Here is a 27533-nt window from a genome sequence, read left to right as displayed (position 1 = left end):
AGACCTGAAGAAACCTGAAAAGCAGAAAACCTGCTAGAATGTATCAACCAGCGTAAATTGTCAAAGACAGCTGTCAACAAAAGTGAAGGGACAAGGATGAAATAAAGGCAGAAGTTAATTTATTTATACATCATTATTCCATACATTCAACAATGTTTCTTTGGAGAAAGCTTTATTACCCTAAAGCAGGGAGAGCGGGGATAATTTGAGACTTGTTTTTTCCATCCACTACTAATCATAAACTACTTTTACATGGTTATTATCCTTAAAAATTGTGCGTCACATCAGCGGATATTTTCTCCTTCCTTTCAAGACTTTTTTAGTGATAATGGGCCAATGGATGAGTTTTTCAAAGTGCTAGTGTTGTGGCAGTTAAGATGTAGCCTGCTGCTGACTGATACTCAGAATGGCTCCTTTGTGGAAACAGGATTATTTGAAATGTAAAAATGAAACAATCTTTTAATTAATACCATGCTAAATTAAGATGTGGGAGATGTCTATTCCCCTGACAGCTGATCCAGGCTTTCTGCTCACAGATACAGCCCTGAGCTCACAGATCTTGAACCACACACTAATTCCTCTCTACTCCCATTCTTCTTGCACTAGATACATTGCCACTGTACCTGCTATAGCCCTTATAATACATCTGCCCTTGGCTTCTGAAAGGGCCTTTAGTCTCTTTTTGTCCCCATAGAGATGATTTGGCACTGGTGCACTGGGAGGACTGGTTTCAGAATACATCTGCACAACTCTCTTCAGCTGGAAAAACTTGAGAAAGCGCTCCGTATCTCAGGCCAGACTGCTTGTACTTCGTAAGCCATTCTGCAGGCTCCTCTCACAGAAGTGCAGGGAAAGCTCTGCAGCTGGGGATCAATTAGCTTTGTATCAGGATTCACTGGACTGTGAAAAGGACAAGCAGGTGAAAATGTTTCCATTGGTCCATATTATATTTGATACTATATCCTAAATTTAAAACATTTCTGATTTTTTTTTATTTTATTTGCCAGTTAATTTTAGCACATTCTTGACCATGGCTCCAATGCCATCAAAGATATGATGTAATTCTGTTTCACACATAAATGCTGGGGTAGTCACCACCTTGTTTTTCATATCCACATGAGCTTCGTAAAAAGGAGTTAAGGAAAACACAGCCTATGTCTCACTTGCAGAAGCTGTCTGCAAAATAAACTATCATGGACAAAAAAACTTGCAACTCCACTATCCTATAAAAAAATCACATAAAAATACATCATACTGCCCAGCTGTAAAGACAGCTGCAACTTGTAGTCCAAGATACTAGAAGCTATTTTTGCCAGAAATACAAACACTGCATGAGCACTCGCAAGAACGCTCAGAAACACAAGAAAACCTACAAAATTTACTGACTGTAATAAAATGTCTCTGAGTACAGTTTGATTATAGCATTAGGCTACTACAGACTGCTACACTGCATGCTATCTGCTATACACTGTACATTCCCACTAAACCGTTAAGTGGAAACGCACAGATCCTGCATGCATCCATTACTGTAACGACACATTACTAAAGTGTCTCTCAACATGGCAATTAACAGGAAAGGATATAGTTACTTCTTTCACATAATGCTTTCCTCCCAGTTCTTTAATAGCTCCTGCAGTCCCAGCATAAGGCCACTTGCCACCTTCCTCTTCTTCATGGCCCACAGTTACTTCAGCACCAGAGAGAACCTTTGCTGCCAACACTGGTGAAATGCAGCAAAGACTGCAACAAAAGGAATTATAGGAGTGATTCTACAATGACTCTTTCAAAACTCAGTCATAATTGAAAAGATTCAAATGGACATGGTCTTACAAATCTGAATGACATCAAAAGGCAACTTTCACTCAGCATTTTCTAGCTTCTTTGACATACACCTACTCACACATGCATCTTGAAAAACACATTTAAAAAAAATAAGCTACATCTGATACAAAAAGGAAGATGCTTTTTCTAGTTCCAACAGTAATGGCTGCACATTTCAGCAAAACAGATGTTGTCTCCATGCTCACATAACCAGATAAATGCCCCTCCAACTAATATACATACCCAATAGGTTTGCCTGCTTTGTGGAAGTCTTTCAAGACACGTTCAACTTCTCTGTTCACCTTGCAATCTTTCCCATCAACAGCAAAGGTAGATCTGCCACAAGAAGAAACTTTATATGTACCTCAATATAAACCTGCAACTAGTGATGTCTGCCCATCTGCCCCTAGACTACCTCTCAAGGGTCATCACAAGTTTAATAGCTTCTAAAAGGTGGCTGAAAAAGCCTGCAGTTCATTGTCAATGCTTTAGCCAAACTGACTCACTTCTAAGGCTTTGGTATGTCAGGAAGTTCCTTACTTGATATAAGAACCTAGGAATAAGAATTATCAAATCAGCTTTCTAGGATTACTGAGAAGTGGAACAATAATGTTTTCACAGAAAAAAATACATACAAAGAAAAGGGGAATAACATTCAGGTTTCTCAAAGCCAACAAAATGGCAGGTCAATCACAAGATAATCAGTATTCCCCACAGCTAACACTTCTTTTTTTTCTCTTTTTATTTTGAGCTAGCTGTTTTATCGTTAGTAATGCAAGAGGGGACTTCTTGGTAGTCAGACATGAAGAAACGGTGTAATAGCAATAAGAACACCTAAAACTACTGAAGTTTTCTCTTCACTTCCCTCAGTCAGGCCCAAAAAAGAATCATCACAAGAGTACAGGGAAAAGGATTTCTTCTGCATTATCTACACTCTCACCAATTCTCACCAACATTGTTGGGAAAATTTTAAAAGTGACAATGCCAGTAAGATTTACAACTGGAAACAATCATGAACAAGACAACTCCCACCACTTTGAAAGGAGTTTTCCTTACTAAGTAGTGGTTATGTATGTAGTAAATAAGGACATTTATTGCTTCCTGGTTTTATTGTGTGAGTCATACTTGATCTTGAAGAGTTAGTTAAGGAGTCTGATGTTTAGGTGGCACTCACAAGTTTTTAGCAGCTCCAAATCCACCAGGGAATATCACAGCATCATGGTCTGCTGTAGTAAGTTTAGCCAGACTTGCAATTTTACCACGAGCAATCCTTGCAGATTCCACTAAAACGTTCCTTGAAGAAACAGAAATAAAACAATGAGATGAATTAAGCATTTGTGCACAAGAGAGCATAAAGAAAGTTTTGACAGAGGAAGAGGAAGGGAAGGAACCAAGAATAACAGCAGTACTCAGTAACTGGAGCTAATTGACGTTTCTGATATACTTCTACTGGGAAACACAGGCATTAGGAGACCGTACATAATCAAGCCCAGAAAGCTCATTTAGTATTTTCTTTCCAGTCAAAATACCAGATAGCCTGAAGCTACTAAAGCCTGTCAGCAAAGTGCTACAAGCACAGTTACAGGCTACTATGTCTGAAGAATGTGCAGCTGTCACTGTGCTGGGCACAGCAGTCAGGGAAAACACATTAAACACTGACTTTACCTTGACTCAGCTTCAGCCGGTTGCCCTTTACTGTGGTCAACGACATGCATCTGAGGAACATCTGGAGCATACATCTGAACCTTAGCTCCCCCACGACTAAGGTGTACTAGTATGCTATAAAAACAGAGATAAAACATGCTGTAAACCTAGTAAGGCAGGCTTTACCTGGCCCCTGGTCTTACCACAAATATTCTACCACCTGATTTTGAAAGAAGAGGAAAAACACATCTCTTACCAAAGCATACTAAGCACACAGCAGCAAAACCCTTGTATGTAACACCAAGGTGCAAAGTAGAACATAAAGTCAGTTTGGAGGCAGGGTCAGGTAAGACAGAGACAAGTTTCTTTGTTCAGTGCTCTTATGGAGGCAGAATAATAAAAATGCAACCAGAACAATAAAAACTTCCTTTCTCATTGCAAGTCCCCAGGTATTATGGAAGAGTCCCATAATTGACATACCTATGTGTACACTTAATCTAGGTCTAGGTGAAATATCTCTTAGCAATTAACACTAAGGGTTAATAATACAATTTAAGCATGAACAATTCTAAGTGTTAGATTTAGCCACAGGAACAGAAACTCGATTGTGAAATGAAGTCTTCACTTAACTCTCTTAAGAGATTCTGGAACTCTTAATTTCTGTTTCTGAAGGAACGACAGTCTCTCTCAAACTCATTGCTCTGGCATTGCACACGCTGTGCTCCACTTTTGGACAATCACCAAATACTGCAAGAAGATGGCCTAAGGTCTCAATTATGCTGTGAGAAAACCATGAAGCTTCATCATACATCTTTCAGGGCAATTTTCATTGCCAGAGAGAGCAAAACTAAATTCAACAGACTCTGTAATGTGGAGATGTTTTTGGAGCCTACAGTTTTATAAAGCAACTTACGCTGAAGCTTCATGAATTTCTGTGCCATCGTAGACACCACAACCAGATAGGACCTGCAGTAAGAAAATCAAGAATTTCAGGAGATACCAAACTTCCTATAGGATCTTTCACAAGCTTTGTGAGATCACAAACAAAGAAACCGTCACAACCTAAAAAATCCCAACAAAACCTCCTCCAACCCCTGCAAAAAACAACTTAGCAATGAGCTCCTTAAATAAACCAGTCAACATGGTGCTATTAGCACCAGCATCACCATGTGACACACTGAAGAACTGACATTTCCTATTTATAGCTCCCCATCACAGACAAGTCTCAGAAATAACTAAGCTTTATTTACTGGCTTGTGCATTTATTCCTCAGAGTTAATAAACTGACACGATATCCTTAGGTATGTTATTGTGCACACAGCAGGCTACTCTGAGTGTCACACATCTATTTTTGAAGTGTCCATATCTCTGTGAGATAAGTTCTCACCTAGGTATACATACAGAAGTGGGACAAAAGTGCACTTAGTATAGAACATTTTACCTGCTGTGGTATTTTGCCTGAGTATCCACATCAGAGATCAACAGTTAAATCACTTTTAATCAATTATTCTACATTAGCCATACTTTCCCTTACTACCATGGTAACACTGTCTATACACAATGGAGAATAAAAAAGCACAAAGCATTGAGCTATCCTTGTGTTGGTAGAGAGGGTATATCACAAAGTAGAAGGAAGGAGAAAAACATTAAAAAAACCTGGGAAAAGGCAATTATAAGAACAAAACAAAACAAAAACAAAAAAAAAAAAACCCAAAGAATTATCTAGTCCCTGAAAGTATATATATAAGCACTTGTAGGGTTTTTTGTTTGGTTGGTTGTTTTGAAAGAAAAAAATCCAGTTCAAAAGAATCCATTTATTAACTTTACTCCCTTCCCTCCTGGTTTTATCTCAAGTTTTCAAGAGCTTGAAATTTGTTAATCACAGACACATGAACAGAAACTCACAACTGAAACTGTCTTAGAAACACTGGACATGAAAGGGGTTTCAGATCACAACACCCAGTCCTCTGCTCTGACGGGCATGACACCTACTATCACTTTGCCAAATGAGTCAGATGCATTAATGTTCTTCTGTCTGCATTAATCCCAATTACAATTTCACTGCTCCAATACTGAAGAGCCACCTTCTACTTTCCAACTTTTTGTCTTTCATTTAATTTAGCCTGAATAAACACAAGCAATTATTCTAAAGTTATCTCCTGTAAGCAATACCTTTTAAGTGTTTTTGAAACTCACTGCAGCCAAAGCACTAAACCACTATCCTCCTCTTATTTCAACACCCGCTTGTGACAAATCTGTCTTCTACCACAGTCAGAAATGTATACCACTAGTGTCAACAGGAACATTTGTTTTAAAATCCTGTCATTTGCTAAAATGACAGCATTCCTAGTAAATTAACCTTTCAGACATCTGGACTGGCTTTCTGCCCATTCCCGAGCTAACTCTGTCCCAGACTTCAGGCAGGTGATGCCTACTTATTTCTTTACATTTTATGCTGTCAAGACTATGAAAAGCTCGAGCTTCAAAGACAGAGCTCAAAAACTGTGTTTCCACCTGGGATGTTACCTACAGCCTAAATTTTCCTTTGGCACCATCCCCTCTTACGGGTTTGCTCAGCGTTTCGAAAAGGCGGTTCAGGGGAGAACTTATCACCATGTTTCAGTGCTTAAAGGGTGGCTACTCCCTCTTTTACACGGACTCACATGGAAAACAGGAGGGGTAATGGGCAAAAGTTACTCCTGGGAGATTCCAGCTGGGCACAGAGGAAAATTTTTCACAATGAGAAGAATCAGACATTGGAATGATTTTCCCAGGAAAGTGGTGGATTCCCCAACACCGGACACTTTTAAGATTCGGCTGGACAGGGCGCTGGGACATCTAGTCTAGGTCATGCTTTGTCTAGAAAGGTTGGACCAGGAGATCCTCGAGATCCCTTTCCAACTTTTCATTCTGGGATATGATTTCAGCTTCTCCCAAGGCTTTCCAAGCTGTCGCTGCCACCAGGCGAGTCGTTCCTCGGCCCGACGCCACGCCATACCCTCCCAGCCGCACCAATCCCACCGCCGCAGCGAGCCCAGCGGCAGAACCGCCCTCCCGACGGCACGGGGCTGAGGGTGCATGGTGACAGTCAGGAAAACAAAACCAAAACTAACCCTTTCTGCTCGGAGCTGCTGTGCTGCCCCGCTTCACCCCCCTCCCCCAGCCCAAGGCCGCCGGGGCCTCCTCCTCGTCCTACTCACCACAGCGACGCGGGCAGGGAGGAGGCGCGGAGCGGAGGAGTGGAAGGAGGCAAGGAGGTCGGGCGCTGCCCACCGCACTGCGGTGAACAGGGGCAGCCCGCGGTAGGCCAGCATGGCCGCAGACAGTATGAAGGTGGCGGGCGGCAAGCCGGGAGGCCGCTAGGGTAGGGCCGCGCCTGGTCACGGGGCAACGGCAGGCCGCTGCGCCCTTGGCGGCGCCCCCTGGAGGCGGGGAGGGGGCCACGCTGAGGCCTGCAGGCCCTTGGTCCCTTCCCTAACCTCATTTAGTAGTAATAACGTAGTGACAAACCAAAAAGAGCAAAAACTAAAAATGTACAAAAAAAAAAAAATATCCTTGGCACGTGTATTTAACACAAGCCTAGCAGCACCAGCTTCCTTTTGCAAGTGAGAGGGGGTAGCCAAAAGGTGCGTGCAGCCTGCCCCAGGGGGAGCACACCAGGCCAAGAGTGACAAGGGGCTGCTGAGACTGTAACTGTTAACATAAACAGGTTAAATAAACCAACATATAGGGACAGATTCACTTCTTTCTTTCTAGGATCTTGTGCAAAAGTGTTTTGCTTTTAAAGAATAGAGAGAAGGATAAATGTTGAGGTTCATCACTGATAAATTTCTTTGTGAACAGTGAAAGCTGCTCCATTTTTTTCCCTCTTCTCCTTTATTAAGGAAACAAACCTACATATAAGACAGTCCTGTTGAAATACATGTAGACATCTGTACTCTGCTCCCATGAGACCCCATGTGGAGTACTGTGTGCAGTTCTGGTGGCCTCAACATGAAAAGGACAGGGACCTGTTGGAACAAGTCCAGAACAAGGCCACAAGGATGATCAGGGGTCTGGAGCACCTCCTGTATGAAGATAGGCTGAGAAAGTTGGGGCTGTTCACCCTGGACAAGAGAAGGCTGCGTGGAGACCTCATAGCAGTCTTCCAGTATCTGAAGGCATCTACGCGGATGCTGAAGAGGGATTCTTCATTAGGGACTGTAGTGACAGGACAAGGGGTAATGGGTTAAAACTTAAACAGGAGAGATTCAGATTAGATACAAGTTCTTTACTGTGAGAGTGGTACAAAAGCTCCATCCCTGGCAGTGTTCAAGGCCAGGCTGGACAGAGCCTTGATCACCTTGGCCTAGTGGGGGGTGTCCCCGACCACGACTGGGGGTTAGAACTAGATGATCTTAAAGTCCTTTCCAACCCAAACCATTCTATGATCTATGTATGATCAGCTCAAATCAAGCACTGGTTCAAAACCAAACCCCAGCCCACATGAGCCATTGTCAGACTCACAAATTATGCCAGCAAGCACAAGGATCAAGCCAAACTTTGGACCAGGCTTATACCCTGGTGTATCATCATTACTCTTTCTATGAAGATGGTAGGGCACACTGGAAAATTGGACTGGCTTTCATGTGCATCATTAAATGCTTTGATTACCTAGAAGCTTGTAACAGCTTAAGCCAAATGACTAATGCAACTAGAACATATCCTTATGTCATATATAACTGGTGCTACACTACCCCTCTCACCTCCTCTCAAGGCTCATGTACGTTCTAAAATACATTTTGAGAAGCCTTCATCTTCATAAATGTTTTGAGCATGAAGACTATAACCCCAAACCACATTTTTATGTTTGTTATGTTTTATTTAAGTAGCAAGTGTAACCTGGTTTTACATGCTGAAATTCTACAAACTGACTGTACATGTCTTTTCTTCAGCAGTTTTTATTATTCATACCTCTCCTCTATTCCAGGAGAGGAAAGCGACTAGAAAACAAATCCAGAAGAACAGAATACACTGGAGATTAAAAAAAAATAAAAATAGTATTTGCAGTATCTTCATTAAACAGAGCCCTTTCAACAGGTGGCCTGAAAGTATTACATGCATGCATATTGTTCCTTGTATTCAGGACCTCACTGTCATTACTTGTCAATTCCACATGAATTCACAAAACCCTAGGAAATCAACTGCTTCAGGTTTTAATATGTTAATTAAAAAAACTTCAAAAAAACAAAACAAGGGCTTTAATCAGAAAAAGAAATATTTGTACCAGGTTCTCTTAAAGTTTAAGTTACATTAAGTTTGTATTTTCCAAACAAGTTTTTACTACAGTATCTCAGGATAATTAAACCTCTGCAAAAGTTGTACAGTCCAGTAAGTTTTCTCCCATATACATTGCTATGGACATACATTTATCCTCACTGTTGAAACTTCATCAGATTTGGGTGTTATAGAACTGGAAAACAGTATTCCAGTAACACATAGGTATTAAAACCAAGTAAAACATTTGAGAGCAGTCTCTAGACCTCCAATTAAGAATGATTTTAAAACAGGATTAAAAAAAAATAAAGTCCAAAGTATGACCAGCCTGCCTTACAGAACTCGCAATACTTCATCTACATACAATGCATTTTTAATAAAGAACGCATTTTTTTCCAGTCAGACTCCTAACTTCACCTATAGAAGAATTTTTTTTCTTATTGAAAACAGGAACAATAATCTATATATAAAAAAATCAATTAAGAAATCAATGCTGTTGAGTTGTTACGGCCAAAGGGCACACCAAATACGCCATGGATAGCACTTTGTCTACCTACATTTCTCCAACTAACTCACATGTAACTCCATCCACACTGTTAAGAGCAGCTAAATTGTGCCACTATGAGGGCCACTCATTCTCAGTGAATACCACTGCATAAAATTTTGAGTCTTCTCCTTCTCACAGAGTAACTAGGAACTTGAATTGTCTTTATGAACTTCTTGCATAAGATAATCGCTATCAGAATCCAAGTTTTCTTCATCTTCTGATGGTTCTTCTGCCAGACGTTTCATACCCCGCTGTTGTGACATGGCCAATGCATATTTAATATTGTAGATATTCCATTCACAGCTGTAAAAATAAATAGAACAAGTTAGAAATAAGATTTCATTTCCCTCTTAAAAAACACCTCTAAAAGAAGATAATATCAAAAGTTCTAACACCAGACTAGTATCCCCCCAATTACTCTACAGTTTTGTGCAGGGTTTTGATATAAACTTCTAAATTTAAAAACACATACAGTTTTGAAACATCTTCAAAATGACGCTGGATGCTTTTCTGAAGGAACTGGATCACAGGGAGCAGCTTCACTGACCTTCAATGCAGAAAACATGCAATTCGCAGTGCAATTTGTATGTACAAATGGAAGTCTAGGACTCTTCTGTACTCACAAAACTTTAACAAGCATACGTTAACTTTTCAGCGTGAACATTTTAAGACAATACTAAATAAACAAAAGCTCTTTGCTTTTGACTCAGCCTTCAATAATTATACTCAACACAAATAAAATATTGCCAGAAACCACTTTTTTCCTAATGTGAAACTGCAGCTTGAAGAACTCATTCTGCTCAATGTAGTGATAACAGCTCCTTCCAGTTACTACAATACTTTCTGAACAAGGAACAGTTTGTTTTAAATTGTCCTCTTCTACTTCAAGAGTAAGAAAAGGAGAAAATATGTTCCAGTCATTTAAGTAACTAAAACATGAATACCCATGTTGAAGGAATAAAAGTGTTAAACAATGCACTATTTCTTTTAAACTGCAAGACTCCTTCTCATATTACTTCTCAGTTAACTTATTTTAAATTTGTAAATTTGCCTAGTTTTTGTTCCTGAAAGTCTATAAACTCTATACTTTGGGTTGGCTGAATGTAATTCACAGACAAGGCCCATGTAGTTATAAGGAACTATGTAGAAAAGCAGAGGACTAACAAGCTAAGAGTGCACGCTATAATCATAAGCCTATAAAAATGCAGTCCATACCTGCACATTATCTTTTCATTACAATTAATATGCATAATTGTTTAAAAATGCAATTTCTAAAATACTACCTTCACTCTTCAAATCTTTATGTGCTTTTAGGCTAAGCAAGCTATGCTAAATTTTACCTGTAATAGCTGCAAAACACTTTTTGCAATTTATCCTCAAAATTCCTATTATGCATTCCAATTCTATTATACACACTTGTTAGAATCACAGAATCATTCAGGTTGGAAAAGACCTTTAAGTTCATCAAATTCAAACTGTAACTTTTACCATTAGTAACGAAGTTGTAAAAATCAGGTAGTTTTAATTGTTGTTTATGCATTGTCTTGAATGTCAGCAAATGTTAAGTACAAATCCTACGCTGACAGGTAAACCAATTTTAAAACGCTTGTGTTTTGACTTTCACAAGATCTCACCTTGTTTTCAGTTTCTGTCCATGCAGCATGAGCAACTTATGAGCCCAAATAAGATAGAACTCTAAATGACAAGATATCTCAAATGCAGAGGCCAGGAACTCCAATACTTTCTCCACGTATAGGTCTGGGAGTGATGAGCAGACAACATCAACTGCACAAAAAAAGGAAAAAAAGCCCATAGCCATCAAAGTTGAATAATGTGAAAGAGACCACAGTAATGCATGAGGAAGGAAAAAAAACCCAAAACCCCCGAAAACAAAGAAACAAACAAAAACAAACAAAAAAAAAGTCAGTCTTGATTGCATTTCAAGGTACAGTACCTGTCTTTCCTCTTCGAGCTTTGCAATCACTACTGTATTTAAAAGCAAGAATGTAACACCCTGCCCTTCCTCGCCTCCAAGTTCTTCCTCTTAACAGAATACTCTCCCCCATCAGCTCTCCTTTAGAAATTTCACCCTCTCCTCCTCTTTCAGTGTAACTACACCTTACTGAGTATGTCATTAAAAGGGGGTTGGAGTAGGTAACTACTGAAGGATCTCTCCAACCCTAACCATTCTGTGATTCTATGATTCTGCAACTTCAATTCTGTTTTCTAACACCTGTTAGGCGCTTGAAGGCAGTAAAAATATTGCCCTTTTCTTTTGAAGACTGAACAAACTCAACTCTCTTAAGCCTCTCCTCAGCTGTCATGCACTCTGGCCCTCTAATAATTTTCCAAGCCCCCCACCAGATGCTCCAGAGTATCAACATCTTTCTTGTACTGTCAAGTCCAAAGCACAGGGCTCCTGATGTGGCCTTACAAGTGCTCAACAGAGAAGACTAATCGCTTCCCTCAAACTGTTGACTACATCCTTGACGTTACAGCCCAGTATCTGGTTAACTGCCAGCACAGTTATATGCTAATACATGAGCATGCTGCAAATTGGTAAAAATTTGCACAGTACTGGTAAAATTGGTAAATTTGCACAGTTGATAGATTGGTAAATTTACACAGCAGATTTACAGATATTGGTAAAATTTACACAGTTACATGCTAATACGTAAGCATGCTGTAAATAAGTAAAATTAAATTAAAACACTGCACTAAAAAGTTGTGGTGTTTCTTCTGGGTTTTTTTTTGGTTGGTTGGGTTTTGCCTTTTTTTTTTTTTTTATACAAAATGTTGTACTTCTCCCGTCCAGCTCCCCAAGAGCTAAACTCTGCCCTTTACAGCTCAACTTATTTAGCTTACACATCTCTGCTTACAGAGATTGTAAATTAATGGAAGATCTACTCACCTTCATCACTAGGTACAGCCTCTATGACCTCCTGAATTAGTTTTTTTTCATTCAGCTTGAAGGCCATGACAATAGCCTTAGTGTATTCCTTTTGATGCAGTGTTTTCCGTATATTGCTGGGTGTGACATCAATATCTAGCTCAAAAGGATCAAAAATTAGCCCAGAGTCCAATGAATAGATAAGGAGACCCTCTGTGGTGGTGGCTGCCCAACTTCGTCCTAGAAGAGAAGTCAACAATTTTTAGGAACAAAGCTGAGTTTTCTAGGAAAGAAACAAAAGAGTAATGGTAAATAGGTGACTCTTCATTATGTATAGGAAGTGGGTAAGACTGAAAGCCATGCACCATTGATGGACCTGTCAGCAATGACAATACTTGTAAAAAATGATGTACATTGATGATGATGCTGACGTGATGTATGCTTCCATTTCCCAATTATCCACTACGTGGGAAACTGGCCTACAAACCTAGCAGCACTGTGTAACATCTACAGACACCATCTCCAAGCCATTTGTAATTCAGTATTACTCATCCAATACTCTTTTTTTTTTTTTTCCTAATATCGAATGAAAAGAATAAGCCTGTATTTATTGTTAATACTCACCTGTAGGAGAGAATCGCAGGCAAGTCACTCTTATTTCCGGTTTAAAATGTCGATAACTCATGTCACCTAAAAGAGAAGTTTAAAAGTGATTTAAGATATTCACCGAAGTTCCCGGTCTAGCTATCAACTCTAACTACACTGTTATCATTATGCTGATAAATAATGCAGAACATGCCAAAACTTGGCAGAGTTAAAGACAAGGTAAGTAAAAGTCAGTCCATGCCCAAGAGATCCTATAGCTGAATCGGTGGGACTGAATTCTACTCTTTGAAAATTAAATCAACCCTGCTGAGTTCCATACCCAGGAGACCTCCTGTTTCCTGCTGCTTTTACTATGCAAAAGGACCCACCTATCCATCACCTGAACACTCATGTAACAGATTCCTGCAGCTACAGAACATTCAGGTAATTTTAACTTTAAAACTGAGCTGAATAATTTAAACCATTCTTATCTGGTATCAAGCCTATGTCAAAGGTTTTGATCCACAAAAAACTAATAAGACAGTCAAATCAAAAACCATACCTCTTTTTACTCCAGGAAGGGGAATGGCAACACCATCTTCATCTCCAGCTCCTCCATCAATCAGAGCCATGCTGCCAAATTCAGTCATTTTTCTCCGATCTAAGTACTCCTAGAAAAATATGTAAGTTCCACATCAACTGCACTGAAACTCCTCTCAAACACCTATATTAACTGAAAATTCTTTCTAACATTTAGTAGTCATCTAGTAATTATTTTGCTGACTTTATTCCAAAATCATGGAGAAACTACCCTATTTCACAACAGCAGGCAACAGCATCCAACTACAGATGAGAATCAGGCTGCTTTGCTCTTAAGGTCTCAGAACAGCATAACTCAGTTTGGACTGTGGTTTCACGTTATTATAATGTTGTTCTACTTAAGAGATACACTATTTCCTCAGATGCAACCCTATTCTTCTTCCCCTTCAGGTTCCATAACTGCATGATACTAATGGAAGGGCTGACAGCTATGCAAATGTTTCAGGGACCTCCCTGCTCTCCATTTTAAAACATCCATCCCCTCCAGGACTCTTTTCTAGTGATCTGATTTCTGATATCCTTTTAAGCCACATGTTGAGACATGCTACCACAAAAGAGGGCAGCAGAGCAACAAAGGCTGCTCCACTCTTGTTAAAAAAAACCCAAAACATACTTGGAACCAGTCAAATACAGCCTGACATGAACAGTGGAATAACCCTCATTCTTCCAGACAAGGGGATGTCAAAAAGGATTACCAGAATTTTGTTCTTGCTGACGCTTTTCATCGTTCACTTTAAAGGAATTTAAATTTTGCTTTTGGCAATATTCAGAAACCCAGTTTGTAAAGCTCAGTGATGCTGTTCTGCATCCAAAATAAAATCCTTCATTTCTCTGCTAATACAAGCAACTGACACCCAGGGAAAGTTTATAAAATATTGATAATTTAAATTTTTTCTTCGATTTTAAGTTAAGTGCCAACTGACTTAACTATGCTTAAGAGTTCTGCTCACTCAGTACAAACACTGCAATCTGGCAAGACTTTAGTAGCTAGCTGAATGTCAGGAATTAATTAATTTTATTTGTTTTCTGTAACATATTTCCTTACTACTCTCCTGCAGAAAACTAAGAAAACAGACCTCTGCTTAACAAAACCATGATTCCCACGCAATGAGATGTTAACACCAAAACGAAAGGGGTGGGGGAGTGAAAAAACTTGACTCCTGCGGTCACATACCTCCATTGCATCTAAAGAAAAGTTGCATGAAATTTCAAATTTTTTCATGAGAATCTGCTCCTTGACATTATATATACAAACAAATTTTGACAATCCACCTGCCAGAATAGATTGACCATCTGCTGAGTAACACAGAGTAGTAAAAGATCTAGTAAAAAAAGAGAAAGTAGTTAATTTCGCTGCCACATTTGAGCTGGAAGACACAAAAGAATAACCATTTCATAGGAAAAGTGGAGATCTTCACTCACACAACATGTACTTGACATACAAAATCATTTACCACAATCAAGTCCTTGGTGCTTTACTAAGAACTGCAAATAATTCAGAACTTCAACAGCTTTCTGAAGTACTTCCATACTTCTGAGTGTCAGCTCAATGAATGAGCTCTCAACTACAGCCTACGCTGTGAACGGTCAGAAAAGCTAGGGAAAAAACTGTAACGATATGTTTTAGAGAGAGGGTTGAGAGCTCATAAAAAAAAAATCAGGAATAAAAGTCACTGTTTCCTTTTTCCATTTTGTTTTGAGTGGGAGCAGTGCAAAAAAAAAAAAAAGGAGAGGTTCAAGGGAAAAAGAAAAGAATGAAACATGACTTTTATATTACACGTTTTGACAATACACAACTTGCCTTTAGACATTACTTCATATGCATAGTAGCACGTGTAATAAACCCCGCAGCATATAGAACTTTAAAAAAAAACCAGTTTCTAGATACTAACGATAATTACATACTAGTGCCTGCATAGCAAGATACACACTTAAAAACCTACCACATTTAGCAAGTGAACAACTCGCCATGAGAAGCTCAGTATTATGCTGGCAACCCACGTTTATAACTGACAGGAAGTTGTTTAAAATCCAGCATCAGAATAAAAATATTTGAACAGCAGATGCACTCTCAAATGTTCAAGCAACTCAAAAGGCACCTCTTTTCACTGCAATCTCATTTACTTACTTTCCCTTGGCTGATTGTTTCGCAGTTATTTTGTCAAGCTCCTTCCTTCCCATCTGAAGGTCATGCCTTCCCTCAATTGAGCCAGTCTGAACTGCATTTTCATGATCCCAAAATGTTATCTGTCCATTCAAAGCAGCAACTGCAAGCTCCTTGCCATCAGGACGGAAAGCAACAACAAGAACTGCAAAGAATTCGACCAATAGGTCAAAATGCTGTCAGGTATTTCTGAAATAAAACACACTGTATTTTTCTAGGATCTTAACTACTAGAAAAAGATTCAGAGTAACAAGCATGACTGCTTTTTCTCTGAACAACATGCAAATGTTTAGCTAATTATAAAGCTAAAGCCTGCATTAAATCAAAAAGATTTCTTGCACTGTTAACTAAATACTACAGAGAACTATCTCAACTTTTGGTTTTCTTTACAAAGAGTAAGTGTCTGTATCTGCCTGGTTCATTCTTGAAATATTTTTAACAGTATTTTCATATTTGATAAAAGATGAAGTAAAGGTTACCATCTGAGTTCAATATAAATGTCTCCTTAGTTCTCCAGCTTTCTAACATATCCCATAACTTGACAGTTTTATCCCAAGAGGCACTAGCTAGAACACACTTCATTGGGTTAAAGGACAAACTGCTGATGGGGCCCTCATGACCTGATAAGACCTAATAAAAGAAAAATGATAACATGGAATTAGGTGAAACAAACAAATTAATGCAGTCATTCAGTAAACTCTAAATACAGCAATGAAACCATGCCTGACTTGTCCACATATGCTTGAGTTCACTTTTGCACATGTGGCATGATGCATACCAGTGATTCCCAACTTTTCATTTTCACAAGTTTTTTGGATTTTTTTAAAATCACTGAAGTACAACCACTGCATAGACCTCTGCAACCATTCTTATGCATGCACATAGGCTCTTTAGAGACCAAGACTTAGGAATACAGTATGTTTCCCCCACCCCCATGTCAGAACAGTCAGATCAGCTGTGAAAAAGCAAGTCATTGCTCTGATAATTCATTGTGTCTTGCACTTGAAAATATTAAAGAAAAAACACTAGTAAGAACTGTGAGTAAGAATAATACAGATTTTTATAGCATGGAGCTCCTGCTCTTCTCGAAAGAAGGAAAGAAACTAAAAACTCTGGAGATGCACTCAAGTATATGCTGAGTTGCTACAGTGATCAGTATTCAATAGCTATGCCAAATTAAATACATAAATTGCTTAGTTCATCTACTTGTACAAGATGTACAATAATGCTTAAGAATTAAAAACAGCAAGTGAGTTTGATCTGCTCAGAAGTACCATGCCCTTGCTTTATTACATCTACTCTGAACAGAATGCTTTTCAAACTAGCAGCAAGACAGTGGGTTATTTCTCACCTACACGAGAAAAATCTTCTACACAAGAAATTGTGCCCTGCTTTGCTCCAGCAAAACTGTCCATGAAATCTGTACCAAAGTCTTAGGACAGCACCTAAAATTTTTTCATTACTTGGAAAAAAAACCCACCCCAACCAACCCAAAAACATGTAGAAAATAGTATCTCTGAAGAGCTATTAGAGGAAAGACTCTCATGTCCATGTGTTACCTCAGCAATACTGGTGTTATTTCATCAGCTAGAAAGAGCTCATTACTCCAAAATTCTAAAAACATTTTCCCCACAAAAATCAAGTATAGCCTCCATGCAACAATCAAAAATTGCCAAGAGTAACATAGTGCAGCTCCCTTTCTCAAATACAACAAAACAATGTTGTATTAAAAACCTCCAATTAATCCCAAGGTTACTTAGGATGTATATTATGTGTTAAATTCAAGCCCTCCAACACTGTAGGTCCTTACATCTAGCAGCCTCCCACTCTGCATTGACCAGATGAATATTTCAAAGGAATCCTGGGAACCAGCTGATACAATCTCGCCACTGGAGTCCACAGCTAAACAAGAGAACTGACTTGGTCGTGGAGATGTAAAGGTACGGAAATTGCGGTATCTGTGGTAAATATGAAAATTATGAAAATGTTTCAGGTAGATTTAAACATGTGATTTACAAACTTTCTTGAAAAGGTATTTCATCTTGCTTGTAAAGTCTTTTAAGCTATCTATGGAAAAAAACATTATTTGCATAAAATGAAATGCAATGCCTCAGCACAGTTCTATGATTCAAAAAAGGTATTCATAACTTTGCAGAAACAGCAGCCAGAAATACTCAAACAGAAGAGCTTTCTTCTACCACACAGCATACATCCATTCTTTAGAAAGCACGGGCTCATTTACACATCCAGTTCTGTATACAGTTATATTAAAATAGCTCATCACTAAAATGATGGCAAGCATTCTGTTATTCTGGCTGCCTTCTCCCCCTTTGAGTAGTAGGAATGATAAAATTCCTAATTACTAAACATGAAGCAAGAGCCGTGTCATGGTTTAAGCCCACCTGTAAATCAGACCACGCAGTCTCTCTCTCACTCCCCCCCTTCCCCTCCCTCCCTTTCCCCCACCCCGCTCCTGGAGGGATGGAGAGGAGAATCCAAAGAATGTAACTCCCGCGGGTTGAGATAAGAACAGTCCAGTAACTGAGGTATAACGCAAACCACTGCTGCTACCACCAATAATAATAATGATGAGGGAAATAACAAGGGAAGAGAATACAGGGAAGAGAATACAACCGCTCACCACCCGCCGATCAATACCCAGCCCAACCCCAGCAGTGATCTGCCCTCTGGGTAACTGCCCAGTTCTACATCCTGGGCATGACATGCTGTGGTATGGAATATCTCTTTGGCTGGTTTGGTTCAGGTGTTCTGTCTCTGCTTCCTCCTGGTTTCCCCTCCTCCCTGGCAGAGCATGAGACTCAGAAAGTCCTAGGTCAGACTAAACACTACTTAGTAACAACTAAAGACTACATGACACACAAAAGGTTTTATGAAGAATTACCTGTGTAGATCAAAAGCACGCACTGTTCCATCTAGGGAAGCACTCAAAATGACATAACCATTGGAAGTAAAAGTTACAGCAGTCACACCACTGGTATGTTCTGTAAAAGTGACAAAACAGAAGCTACTTGAAGTGTTCCACACTTTCACCTGCACAAGAGAAAAGCAAAGCTTTATCAGAATGTCCATAACCAGTTCAGACAAAACGTAAAGGTAAGGTAGCACAAGAATAAAGAAGTCAGTCTTAGAAAACTCTGCAATAGCATAAAGGATTTTCGAAACTATCGGTAAGGAATTCTGTACAAGTGAGACAAACAGGCCACAGCTTATCATTAAACCCCTGAAGATGCACATACAACATAAAAACCTAAGTGGAGATACACAAAAAAAATTTTGAAACAAGGTTAATTTTCTTGGAAAGCTGTAGCACTTATTGAGCACTTTCGGCTCCCAAGCTTCAGACTGTCTAATCAAGGGTCAAATTCAAAACCAACTAGCAAAGCCATTCCAAAAGTTACAATTGATATTAGGTGGGTTTTTTTTTTCCCTTGAAGAAAGATGTTATGCTTTTAACTACATGCAGTTTGAGACTTCTGGGGTTTGGCCAATTTAGTATCCAAATGGCAGAAACCATGAAGCGGCAGGTCTTTTTCTGACATTCACAAGTTTTGACAGGAAATAAGATACTTTGTCCCATTTACCTGCCAAGAGACTGTGGGATTACACGACAAAACATCTTTAGAAAAGCAACAAAGGTATCTGTCATTGCAGGACAAGTCATTCATAAGAAGCTAATTTTTCTTTAAAAAACCCCAAGCTTCTGCAATGGTCCATTTCAGAAAAATCTCTTTAGGGATTGCAATTTTATAAATAATTTTAAATTGATTTCACATCAAAACCAATTATTAAAAGGACATGAATTTGGATGAAGTTCATTCATTCCAAAATCTCACTTAATGACTACAAGCATACATAAGTTAACAGTTAATGAATTAGATCTTTTTGTGTTTATGGTGATTGCCATCTATAACGATTAAAAAATCATCAGTTAAATAGCATAAGTGATGCAATCTGTAGAGGATACCAGTAATAATAAATCAATATATATATATATTTCCAAGAGAAAAATAAGAACACTTGAGGAGAAAAAATTCTGACTTTAAGAAAAACACATTAATTTACAGTAAAGGAGCTTTTTAGATAAATTGGAAATTCAAGCTCTTTACTATGTTACTAAGACTCAAGTTGGTATCTCATTACTACTGCCTCACTTACTTTCCCATCCTCCCCTCCAGTTACAATGTATTGTCCATCTGGAGAATATGCTAATGAAACCATGCTGTTGAAATGTCCCTGCTGCTTCAGCATGTAGGACTCGCTTTGCCATTCCCACACCAGGAGCTGACCCAAACCTGTAAATGCAGGAGAAGGATTAACCAGAATTATGAATACAATGACCCTGCAAATGCAAGCATGTTTAGATACAGACAGGCTGCATTATGCTTCTATCAATACTAACAAAAGCCCTTTCCCTAAGTTTCCCTAAGGCAACTTTCCTCAAAAAGCAGGAGCTGTTCACTTGCATTAACATTCTCAATTCTACAACAGCAATGCTATCAACCAAATGATAAATTAGATGGAAAGAAAAGTAGGGCTGCACATACAGGTATAATCTTGATTACCATGCAAACCATTATGGACTGGGTAGGAACGTTGGAACATACAGGCAGCTTTGAAAAATGACATGTGCAACAAGTGGCAAAGGAAGAGAGACTGGGTGCAGAACAAAAGCATATTATAAATTAAAAAAGCTATGGGCTTTATCATAATTCTGCTAGAGTTTTCATACATGACACTTTTTTTTTTCTTTTTTTTGCCTTTGTCAACACAACACTTTCCTGAATCACAAGAATTCTGTGCGGAGAAACTGATTATTTACTATAGCTAAACGCTACAGAGATGAGACTATAAATTATTAACAGAACTAACATTGGAGGTAAGATGAGTAAGAGGAATTAGGGCTTGCATGCCCACAACATTCCTCATTTTTCCATGAATACAGACCAAAAAAATTGACAAACCTGAACATCCAAAGGCAATCCAGTCACCAGTACAGTTGATAGAAACAGAAGCTATCCTTTGGTCTGAAATACTGAAGAGAGAATCACTCAATAAACAAACTTGTGCTTTCATGCCTTGTGTGATAAAACTTCAAATGTGGGGTTTACTACCTGTGTTCAAGCAAGTTCTTTGATTACTGAACTTTTGTATTACTGTAATATCAAAAACCTCATACAAATTCTTGCCTTGTTATATTAAAAAACATCAAACAGGCAATACTGCCTTATTTGGAATGAAGAGAGAACATCCACACGCCAAACAAAGATGTACTTGCCAGCACAGAGTAAAACTCCCCACGTTCAAGAAAGAGAAAAAAAATATTTTTTAAGCAGGGACATTATGCATTCTTTAGCATCACAGAGCGATGGAAAATGTTTTTTTTTTTTCAACTTAGAGACAATTTACAGATATTACATAAGCAGAACTTCCCCCTTTCATCCAGTATTGTCTTTATTGTTCTCAGCGTCTTTGTAGAAAAAGTTCACAATATTAAAGAAGCCTATAGCCAACAACTAAGTATGCACGAGTTCCTCACTCAAATGCAGCTGTATCGTATTTATTAGGTACGTCTAACTATGATTCTGCCTTTCCAGAAATTACAATACTAAACAGACACTCCTGTTTTAAGATTTTTGTGCTCTGATTATTCATCCTTCAGTATTAAACATGGTTATTTCTCAAATAAGAAACCTCCCTAAAAAACATATCCCTGACACAAAACCAAACAAACCCAAAACCCAACAACCCCATACCTCACCTCAACGAGTGGATCAGATTGAATTCTGGAAGCTCATGGAGGTGAAAGATTCCAGAGGCAAAACCAGTGACTAAAAGGTGTGTTTTCTTGTGATAGGCTGCACAAGTCAGGTTATTAAAATCTCCTTCCTTATTGAAAAAATACCTGGCATCAAAAAAGTTAGAAGCAAACTGAATGCGAAAGAAAAGCATGCAATTACAGATGCATTTCAATACAGGTAAAATAATTCCGATCAAAGTACTCTACAATAAAACTAAAAAGCAGTAGTTCCAGAAACTGCTAAATATATGTACTTTACATAGGTAGTGAAAGCCAATTCTCTTCTTTTCCTCAATGTTTACAGTTGCTACAGTAATCTGATTACAAGAAGGGACACCTGATCACACACAGTGAAAGGGACTGCACTCTGCATTTCCTATTATCTAATGCCTTAACGTGGATGGCTCCATGCATTCACTGTTTATCCTTCTATATGTGAGTCCTCTTACAGAGGAATTGAAGTCACAGAATTGAAGCCACGGAATTGAAGCAACAGTCATAAATACTATTGACTAGAGAAGGTCTTCTCAGTTTGTAGCTATATCCCTTACTAGAATTAAACAGATAAGTACCACATGAAAAGAGTATCTGAACATTATCCAACGGCTGTATACTCTGAATTCCTTCAGTCTGGAAGTGATGTTCATCAAGGCTAATTCCACCGTGGGTTGGGGTAGGGTACTTACTTTATGCCTCCTTGACAGTCAGAGAGACTGAGAACAGAAGCCTGATGTCAGATGCTCCCAGATGGCCCCTACATGCATCCTGTATCTCCTTCAACTCCACTGACAAGAGACTGCCTATGAACATTACCCTTCTTCAATCGAAGGTAAATGCTCTGACTATCTTACAATCCTCTTTGTAAGCCACACCTCCTTTGATATTGACAGACATGGAGATCCTTCTGGAAAGCATCTCCAAAGGGTTCACCAAAGAGGCTGATGAACTATGTTCATCAAACACTGCTGTCACCTCTTGAAGTTAACCAATCTCTTCTTGCAAGAACTCAAAGTCTCTAGACTTGAATCACTTACTTTGCAACACGTGAATATTTAACCTTTTGTCTAGTCTCTTGTTCACTTGGATTGGCTTTTCCATGAATTTCTTCACCCTTTGGTTCTTCAAGAAACTCTTCATCATCTCCTGCTGCATCCTTTTCTCTAGCTGCATTTTTAGGGGGCATGGGCTTCAAGCCATCAAGCTCTGTATCACACTGCCACACACAGAGAGCTGCATCCTGGCTAATTGTGTACAGCTAGAACACAAACAGAATTATTGTACAATACCTGTGTTTTGTATTCTGCTGTCCTGTTACAAATACAAACAAGCAGAAGAGTTAGCAAATCTGTACTCTATTATTATAATACATTGCTTAGTCCTCTAGAACTCAAGGTGCTTTCAGAAAAATTCACTTGCCCTGAGAAGTGGTGATTTACTTTACCTGCCCTCAGGTAATTTTTTAAAAGACCAATGGCAGTTTGATTACCAGTTACCATTACAGCCAATTATTTTTTTCATATTAAAACTGTTATTTTTGGAGGGAGCTATTTTAAGTAATTTACTCTCCCTCCTAAAGTTTACTTCTTCAAACACTTGTGGTGTTGCAAACTCCCAATCACAGCTGAGGAGTTGAGACATATTACTTACAGATTTTCTAAATTCTGAGATATTATACAAACAGTCATCATCCTTATCTATAGATAAATTTTATTATTAAAATAGTTGAAGCATAATCTTAAGAAAGTTGTGTGATTATACATACATCTAGACTGTTTTCTAAATTCTGAGATATTATCAAAACAGTCATCATCCTTATCTATAGACAATTTTTATTATTAAAATAGTTGAAGCATAATCTTAAGAATGTTGTGTGATCATACATACATCTAGACTGTTCTCTTCAAAAAAGCAGGCCACTATTACATCCTTGTGCCCTCCAAGTGAGTAGTAGATCAAGTTTGCCCATCGTTCTGCTCCAAACACCCATGTAGACATGTCCTTGCTCCCTACTGCAAAACATCTATAAAAGAAAAGGCAATCTGAATTAGAATACTGGTTTGCAAAACTTTTCATGGGGTGGAGAACATCATGAGCAAGAAGACACCAGTCACTAATTTAAAAGTAATTTTACACGCAACAGAGCTTTAAACTGAGGTTGGCAACTCTAGCAAAGGTAGATGGACTGCTCACATTCCTAAGATATGTTCGTTTTATACATAACTAGGCATTTTCAAGCAAAAATCCATTGCTGATCCTTGCACATTTTATACTTTCTAGTCTGCCTAAACACATTTTTCTTAATTCAATACAGATGAGAATCAGAAGAGCCAAAAAGGGTTTTTAAAGCTAGTACAATATTAAGCAAAGAAAAAGGACTGCGACATGCATGCTAATATTAACAACATGAGCAGGGAGACAGAGCATCAGTTTAACAACTCACTTGGAATCATCAGTCCAGTCAATACAAGTTGTTTCATCATATGGACCGTAGTAAGTTTTGTCCAGAACAAATGCATTAAATTCTCTTTTCTTCCCAGGAGCATGGTACATAAGAGCAACATTGTCTTTTGTAATCACAAATTTCCTGTCATGTGTGGGGAAAAATTGTACACAAAGCTGTTAAAGCAAACAACTGTTCAGTGCAGACTGCAATACAATGAAACAAAACAATGTTAAAAATAGTTACTGTGTTATTGAACTGATAAATATAGACTGCTTTTGAATGAAAAACAAAAAAATATTTCCAGATTGTTATTACCCCCCAAGTTACATGATGGAAGACAGAAAACCTTCAGTAAAAATCACTTCAGTTTAATAATGAAATACTTGCTCTTCAAGTCTCACAAAGGAAAAAAAAGTTCAAACATTCAAACCAGGATATTCTATTTCAACCTCTCTTCACCTCCACATATCAGTCACTTTCAGCAACACAAAGCATCTGCACCCCTGTTACACGTATCTTTTAATCTGGGCCTGCTGCCAATATAATTCCCTAACATAGAACTGCGATTCCAACTTTAACTCAAAAACTCAGGATCACTTTAAGTCAACCCAACTGAGAAATGCTACCAAGAGGGGAGCTTTGCACTTTCTCCTCTCACCCTTCTGACACTTGGAACATTTATGTTACCACACTTCAGACCTGTGACCATGCAGTTAAAATACAAGGGATATAAACAGAAGCACTGGATTCAGAGAACTGCCTCTTTCAGTAGCACAGCTGTCTTAGACTAACCCAAACACTGACCCAAGTCAGTACTGAAACTGCACTGACACAAGTGCCATCGTGCAACCCCGCAGCACTGTCTCCCCGCGGGCTCTTTCACCTTATGCCACACATTAAGAGCAGTTGAAAGTTACAGCAAACCTACGTTTCAAAGAGTCCCACCACAAACAACACGTGTTAGAGGCAACTTTCCTGACAGTATCTGTTTCCAAGGCTTTGCTTTTCTTCTTCTCCTCTCAACTTTACAGATAAAATGCCCCTACACTAATCAGTAAGGATCATCCCAGATTGGTCAGAATATCTTCAAAATCACAACTAGTTTATGGGGTACTTTCTGTTGTTTTGTTCTAAAGCACACACAATTTCACTTACTTGCCATCGGGGGAAAAGCTCACACTGTGAACTGGCTTGTGAAAGTAAAATTGATGTATCACACACTTCCCAATCAAACTGACAAGCAAGGCAGCTCCCTCTGTAAGCACAGAAAAAGAAGGATTGTGGAAATAATCAAATTCCCATAGAAACCATAACCTTAGCAAGCTTTAGTTTCTTTCTGGGGGGAAGTACCTCCTCAGAAAGGTTTCATGACAGTGTGCTTCATATTATTAACAAGAAAAATAAATCAAAATTACAATTCACTAACTAAATTCTGCAAATAAATTATTTTTAAGTTCTGTAAGTGAAGATATCTTCTGCAGAAATTCTAACATAATTTTTAAAGCAGAACACTTCTGATTTGTGTTAAGGCTGAATACCTAGCAATACACTAGGTATTCACCTTCCCCTCTTAAGGCTGTATTTTTATGATACTCTTTTACAAAATGAATGCCTCCTTTATAAAAGTACCTTCATCAATCAGAATGGCAAGACTTCCATCTGGAGAGAGTCCCACACACACAATATTAAGCCGTGTAGCCAGTGGGAGTGTCTCACACTTATTGCTGCAAGAAAAAGATAAAACAGTAAATTTGGTACAAGGAAATAGAAATAACAGTCACCTTCGGTGACAATGAAATATGGTTTGATACCTTAAAGCCATAGAATACACCTAGATGTAAAACCCCCGTGATTTTCTTCAACTTTCACGATCCCAGAAACACCAACTATGTAAGAGATGAGCTCCTGACCAGAATACCAGCATAATGAGCATCAGTCATAACTCAGGCCTATAGGAAAGGGCAGGTGACAGCCTAGACCTTGACATATACAAGAAAACATAGAACGGTTTGGGTTGGACGGGACCTTTAAGGTCATCTTAGTTCCACCCCCCTTGCCATGAGCAGGGACACTTTCCACTAGACCAGGCTCCTCAAGGCCCCATCCAACCTGGCCTTGAACACTTCCACGGATGGTGCAGCCACAGTTTCTCCAGGCAACCTGTGGCAGTAGCCTCACAGAAACACATGAGAAAATCATATAACTGAATCCAACACAAATCATCTTTCCTTTTTTTTCTGTTTCTGACACACGCTTTTACATACTTCTTATCCTATACTCCTCACGGATCTATGTACAGTAACCTACACCATGCAACGCCTCGACGGTTACTCTGCTGTGCAGGATTCTACCTTTCAACGCTAAGCCACGGTAATTCAGGGTGTTTTACGCAGCAAACCATCCTGGCGAGCCCCAGCCCGCAGCAGCCACTGCGGCGGCTCAGGGAGCACTGTGCCCACCTCCCATGGACAACACGGACTTGCCTGCCGCCGTGCCCTGCCGCCCACGGGCGGTCTGGGTAGGGACTGGCGGAGAGCTAGGCCAATGACCTGAGGGAAGCCCCGGAGGCATGGAGAGAAAAGACAGACACTGGGCCTCGCTTACTTCTTCAGGTCAAAGACGGAGATCCTGTTCCCCACGGGGCTGATGAGGGAGCCGCCATCGCGGGTGAAGCTGAGGTTACCGCGGCGGTACACGGTGCCCAGCAGGCCGGAGAACTGCGAAGGGAGAAGGGAAAGGAGAAGGAAAGGGGAATGGCGGTTAAAAAGGCAGTGAGAAGGCGGCAGGGTCGCGCGCGGGCGGCACTCACCCGGTACGCGAACTTCATGGCAGCGGCGGCCGCACGTGAGAAACGCGTGGAGCCACAGCCAACACAGCGGGATGACGGAAACACGGCAGCGACGGCGCGGGAAGTCCCACGCATGCGTAAGGAGAGGAGGCGGTGCCTTCCCGCCGGCCTTCCGATGCGGAGGGGGGAAACTGTTGCTCGGAACAAAGGGCTCCATGGTTCAGCCCGTTCTGTAGCGCTCGGTCTGCTCCCCTATGCGTTGGCACAGCCCATGCCATTACCCGGCCTCCGCCGTCAGGGTCACGTTTGAGGTCAGTCGCTCTGATTCGCTCAGGGTAATGATGTTGGGCCCGGGGCTGCCGACCGTGAAGGGATCCAAGGGGAGGCAGTGACAGTACGAACGGAGAGTAGCGGTTTGTGAGTGGGTGTGAGGCTGCCCAGTGGCAGCGGGGCTGCCTGGGACGTGAAAGTGAAGACCCTTCTAGGGGAAGGTCCTGGAGCGTAAGTGTGATAGGTAACGGTTGAAGGAGCTGGGGTTACTTACTCTGGAGAAGGCTCTGGGGGGACTTTATCGCTCTACAGCTACCTGAAAGGAGATTGTAGTGAGGTGGGGGTATGTATCTTCTCCCAAATAACAACTGATAAGGACAAGAGGAAATGGCTTCAAGCTGTGCCGGGGGGGGGGGTTAAATTGTGGAAAATTTCTTCACTGAGAGGGTGATCGGGTATTGGCACAGGCTGCCAAGGGAAGTGGTGGAATCACCATCCCTGAAGTGTTCAGAAGCCATATAGGTGAGGCCCTTAGTGACGTGGGTTAGTAGTGAACTTAGCACCTTAAAGGTCTTTTCCAAGCTCATCAATTCCATGATTTCAAAAGGGGCAGCGCTGAAGGTGGCCCTGTGCATGCTGGGCAGCTCCTTCTCAGAGTGGCAACCCCTATCATACAGCTGAAGTGCATGCTTTAAAGTGCTGTTCTA

The 27533-nt window shown here is 39.8% G+C and overlaps 2 protein-coding genes and 1 long non-coding RNA gene across 4 annotated transcripts in view; 1 reads left to right on the top strand and 2 right to left on the bottom strand.

Annotated features, from left to right (window-relative positions):
• LOC133215326 (uncharacterized) overlaps positions 1-2825 on the top strand; it is a 520488-nt gene extending 517663 nt beyond the window's left edge. Inside the window, exon 3 of the long non-coding RNA XR_009726384.1 lies at positions 2814-2825. This is a non-coding gene — a long non-coding RNA (uncharacterized LOC133215326). The remainder of the gene's footprint in view (positions 1-2813) is intronic.
• On the bottom strand, positions 103-6824 carry GATD3 (glutamine amidotransferase class 1 domain containing 3). Its single transcript, XM_061359312.1, has 7 exons — positions 6666-6824; positions 4379-4431; positions 3487-3600; positions 2996-3115; positions 2065-2157; positions 1584-1740; positions 103-1125 (listed from the first exon to the last, which is right to left on the bottom strand). The coding sequence occupies exons 1-7, from the start codon at positions 6777-6779 to the stop codon at positions 997-999; spliced, it is 780 nt and encodes a 259-aa protein (XP_061215296.1). The 5' UTR covers positions 6780-6824; the 3' UTR covers positions 103-996.
• Positions 6825-9206: 2382 nt separating this feature from the next.
• Positions 9207-26643, bottom strand: PWP2 (PWP2 small subunit processome component). 2 transcript variants are annotated; one of them, XM_061359274.1, is made up of 21 exons: positions 26578-26643; positions 26373-26485; positions 25398-25492; positions 24924-25023; positions 23766-23909; positions 23210-23345; positions 22360-22580; positions 21287-21430; positions 20490-20560; positions 19684-19820; positions 18410-18558; positions 17318-17465; positions 15987-16137; positions 15472-15652; positions 14518-14665; positions 13306-13414; positions 12783-12848; positions 12180-12398; positions 10903-11053; positions 9741-9815; positions 9207-9571 (listed from the first exon to the last, which is right to left on the bottom strand). In XM_061359274.1, exons 1-21 carry the CDS (start codon positions 26593-26595, stop codon positions 9412-9414), a joined length of 2736 nt encoding a protein of 911 aa, XP_061215258.1. In that variant the 5' UTR covers positions 26596-26643; the 3' UTR covers positions 9207-9411. The 2 variants fall into 2 exon arrangements, with proteins under 2 accessions (XP_061215258.1, XP_061215259.1); XM_061359275.1 differs by lacking the exon at positions 20490-20560 and having other exon boundaries at positions 18410-18509; positions 26578-26610.
• Between the last annotated feature and the right edge of the window lie 890 nt (positions 26644-27533).

The sequence above is a fragment of the Neopsephotus bourkii genome, unplaced genomic scaffold, assembly GCF_033783945.1.
Source record: "Neopsephotus bourkii isolate Nb327-2 ecotype Australia unplaced genomic scaffold, CSIRO-AGI_Nbou_v1 NB_962, whole genome shotgun sequence".
Classification (NCBI taxonomy): domain Eukaryota; kingdom Metazoa; phylum Chordata; class Aves; order Psittaciformes; family Psittacidae; genus Neopsephotus; species Neopsephotus bourkii.
Note: the sequence above shows the minus strand (reverse complement) of the source record. Positions and strands in the feature narration are given on the sequence as shown.

Excerpts from the sequence above, each read along its gene's own strand:
- PWP2 (XM_061359274.1), bottom strand. Across the intron at positions 18,559-19,683 it reads CTGGAGGGGAGGATGGGAAA|GTGAAAGTGTGGAACACTTC; the intron begins GTAAGTGAGGCA and ends TCTCTTGTGCAG. Across the intron at positions 15,653-15,986 it reads ATTTATATTGAACTCAGATG|TTCTTGTTGTTGCTTTCCGT; the intron begins GTAACCTTTACT and ends AATTCTTTGCAG.
- GATD3 (XM_061359312.1), bottom strand. The coding sequence starts at position 6,779 with ATGCTGGCCTACCGCGGGCTGCCCCTGTTCACCGCAGTGCGGTGGGCA. Across the intron at positions 4,432-6,665 it reads TCCCTGCCCGCGTCGCTGTG|GTCCTATCTGGTTGTGGTGT; the intron begins GTGAGTAGGACG and ends TTCTTACTGCAG. Across the intron at positions 2,158-2,995 it reads TTTGGAGCTGCTAAAAACTT|ATCTACCTTTGCTGTTGATG; the intron begins GTGAGTGCCACC and ends TTCTTGTGGCAG.